We start from the raw sequence: 3,507 nt of genomic DNA on the forward strand, positions 1-3,507 counted from the left end.
TCTTGATACCAATGTACTAAAAAGCATCAAGGTTCATGGTAATATTTCAGCACTTTGCAACACTCTCTGCATATACAAACGAAGAACTTAGCTAGGTTACAGAACTAAACATAAAACAAGTCGATCATGTTCACTCTTCCTCGGATGACATAAAACAAGTAGATCATGTTCACTCTTCCTCGGATGACTCGTGCGCATCTTGAGGACTAACAGCTACTTTTGAAGATTCAGCTGATAGAGATGATAATATCTCTCTACTCCTACTCGGAAATGGATCTGATTTCCTGATGCTGCTACTCGGTTCCTTCCCTTTTGCATCCATACTCAGATAATCTGTCAATATTCTTTTTGCACCGAGCCCACGAAGGGAAAGTTTGCTGCTTTCTATATATGATGATTTTTCTATCTTAACAGGGCTAAGAAGCTGAGAAGGAGAAAAGCTAGGCGTTGCAAAAGCTGTCCTGTATGGAGTGCTAGAGGATGCGAGTGGAATACCGATGCTTTCACAAGTGATTACACCGACCTTGGAGATTGACACAACTTGATCTGAATGCTTAGACATGTCGTCCACGTAAATTAGATCATCGATACGGGCAACAATATTAAATGCCAGGCTTTCCAAAACTCTTGAGTAGCTCTCCAATATGGACTTTCCAACATCCTGTTAGGACAATTACAGATTGCAACACAACAAAAATATGTGAGGTTTTAAGATACGGCTGTACATTCACCTAACATGTAGTTATTAAGTTAGTTGATCCTAATATGAAGTCAAGGGAAGAAAGAAAAAGCTGCATTCTTAAGAGGGATAGGGAGACATTAAGTCCAAACCTTGTTAAATTGGATTTTGCTCATGTCTAAGGTTGTCTGAGGAAGACCAGGAAACCGCTGCTTCAGGCAAAGGAGCAGACTCTCAGCTCTATCTGCAAGAAGTTCTCTTTTATCTGCATCAATCATTAAATCCTTGACCATTTCCCATGAAGACTTAGAATTTGATCTCTGTGAACTGTTCAATGGATTTAAGTTAGTTTTCCGGCGCCACACATAAATGGAGGCCTCCACTCTGTTGGCAATCTCTAAAGCATGATAATCAGAAGAAAAATCGAGGCAGTCGAGCAAATATTCAGGCGAAAATTGGTCCGAATTAATATATCGATAAATAAGGTCTCCCAAACTTGCTTTTCCGTTCTGCGACCATCAAGAAAAAAGGTAAAATCAATTAACAGCCAGGTTTTGTATCATGTAAAATTAATTAGATGTTTGGAGTTTCTTTTAAGAATACCTTCGGGAGAGCATCTATAAATGAACCAGGGATATCCATTTCAGCTAAAGAAGCGCCGTTTATAGCCATTGCAGCTTTAAGTATTTGGTTTGTACAATCCCGCCGGTGCTGCAACATTTTCCTAGAATCATCAGTAAGCCCGCCCGGGGGGACTCGAGGAACTGGAAGCCACCATTTGTTCTCTTGACGGGGAACAGGTTTTCGAAAAGAAGCTGATCCATCAGCTACAGGGGCAACAATCCCTTGGTCCACATACCAAAACTCCGAGTTCTTGAAACTGTCCAATATTTCCTATTCAAAGAGGATGAAAAAGTTAGTGCCAATACAAAACTATACAACTACTACAAGAAGAAGAATTTAGTGCCTTACTAGTAACATGTTGTCTAATTTGCGTAAAGCAGGGAGATTAATGAATAGATCAGACCGGGGTCTTGAAGTCATGATCTGTAAATGGCAAAGAGAACATAAGTTACGACACTGATTTTAACTTCTACAGAGGCTCATAGCAATTTCTAATCGTGAGTATCAAATTCCAGTAACTGTGTCTCTACATGAAGTTTTCTTACACTTTCAGAATCACAGTTTTACTCCGTAAAGACGAATATCATTAACATCCAAACCAGAGGCGCATGCATACAAAAGTAGCATAGTTCTTTCGCAAATTATACAAACCTCGAGTTTGCTTCCATCGGGGAATGTCTGCCAAGACGGTATCAATTCAACTATATGATCACTAACACAGAGAAGCCATTCCATTTCTCTTCGCCACATTGATTTTTTATCAGTTGCTAGAGGTTCTAATCTCCAAACTTGCCCGAATAGTGTAGCTACCGAAAATATTAGACTGATTAGGTAAATGCAAGATACAAAGAATGACTATAAATTCAACAAACTTTTGTCAACTAACAAACGAAGCAGACATAACGCACCACAAAGATTCGTAATAGCATTTGATATAGCCAGAGCAGTGCAAACCCCATTGCCACAACCAGACATGTCTTCACCAAGGAGCAATTTTGATAATCTTTCATTCATCATATCAAGCTCTACATCAACCAAGAAATCCGTAACAAAAATTAACAGAGAGATAATCAGGGAAAATGGGGGCATCGATAAACAATTAGTACCTGAAAGAGAAGACCCTTGTTTCTCCAATTTTCTGCTGTCCAAGTGGTGCTTCTCTACTCCTTCAAAAACTTCAGGATTGGCAGAATGCGGCAATTCATCCCTTTGCATTGGCCAACCCATAGAAACGGCTGAAAAAGAATTCTCGGAACTACTATTTTCATCATTCACATTAACCTCAGAAGACAAAAAATCCGTACTTGAACTACTTTCTCCACTTTCCACCTCCTTCAAACTCAAGAAACTTCCACGACTCTCTTCTCCAACTCGACAAATCTCGCTATCATTCACTGAACCCTCCATTTTAGCCTCAACTATATTTAGTGAGGCACAATACAAAGAGTTGTTTACAACCATACCATCGAAATGGAACCTTTTGCTTGAAACCCCACCTTGAAGAACTCCTCTATATCTCAAGAATTTAACTGATTTTGACACCCAAGAGGGCAATGCAGAAGAGGGTTTCAAGTTTCTTGAATTTTTCGAATATATCGACTGGTTCAGAGACGAAAAACGCTTGATTTTTGTCTTGTTCTGCATAGTGGCCTCACTTTCCTGATCAGCTCTATCCACAAGGCGTCGACTTCAGCTCCAACCATGTCTGGTTCTGCAAACGGTAAAAGTTAAAAAAAAAAAAAAAGAAACCAAATGTGGACACCAGTTATAATGAATGGAAGATGTAATTGCCCAAGCACTGAGGGAAGAAATGATGCCCGAATGAGTGAGAGAGAATCTCAGATAGACGGGTTTTGTGTAGAATGGCACGCAGAGTTATCAGAACGGAGAACAAGTATATGAAGGGGGCTCCTCGATGCTGTGCTTTTGTTTAAACTAGTCGCTTTCATTAGGTTGATTTGTTAGAATTTTGCTTGCACAAGTGCTCATCCTTAATTATTACACGGGTTGATTATTTGTAATTATTATTCGGGTGATACAACCATAAAGTTTTGTGGTATATTCGGGTGATGCAACCATAAAGTTTTGTGGTATATTGGTGTTAGAGTGAGTCTCATGTGATACCATTTCACGGATCTTAATATATGAGAGTGGTCAATCCTACCCATATTCACAACAAAAAATAATACTCTTAGCATAAAAAG

General features: G+C 39.3%; 1 protein-coding gene across 1 annotated transcript; it reads right to left on the minus strand.

Moving 5' to 3' along the window:
* LOC140966835 (rop guanine nucleotide exchange factor 7-like) lies at nucleotides 1-3,245 on the minus strand. Its single transcript, XM_073427100.1, has 7 exons — nucleotides 2,410-3,245; nucleotides 2,212-2,328; nucleotides 1,955-2,109; nucleotides 1,652-1,726; nucleotides 1,283-1,573; nucleotides 832-1,188; nucleotides 1-661 (listed from the first exon to the last, which is right to left on the minus strand). The coding sequence occupies exons 1-7, from the start codon at nucleotides 2,945-2,947 to the stop codon at nucleotides 170-172; spliced, it is 2,025 nt and encodes a 674-aa protein (XP_073283201.1). The 5' UTR covers nucleotides 2,948-3,245; the 3' UTR covers nucleotides 1-169.
* Nucleotides 3,246-3,507: the final 262 nt, after the last annotated feature.

This window comes from Primulina huaijiensis, unplaced genomic scaffold, assembly GCF_012295235.1.
Source record: "Primulina huaijiensis isolate GDHJ02 unplaced genomic scaffold, ASM1229523v2 scaffold208100, whole genome shotgun sequence".
Lineage (NCBI taxonomy): Eukaryota > Viridiplantae > Streptophyta > Magnoliopsida > Lamiales > Gesneriaceae > Primulina > Primulina huaijiensis.

Excerpts from the sequence above, each read along its gene's own strand:
- LOC140966835 (XM_073427100.1), bottom strand. The coding sequence starts at position 2,947 with ATGCAGAACAAGACAAAAATCAAGCGTTTTTCGTCTCTGAACCAGTCG. Across the intron at positions 2,329-2,409 it reads ACAAGGGTCTTCTCTTTCAG|AGCTTGATATGATGAATGAA; the intron begins GTACTAATTGTT and ends TGGTTGATGTAG. Across the intron at positions 1,189-1,282 it reads TTATAGATGCTCTCCCGAAG|AACGGAAAAGCAAGTTTGGG; the intron begins GTATTCTTAAAA and ends TGATGGTCGCAG.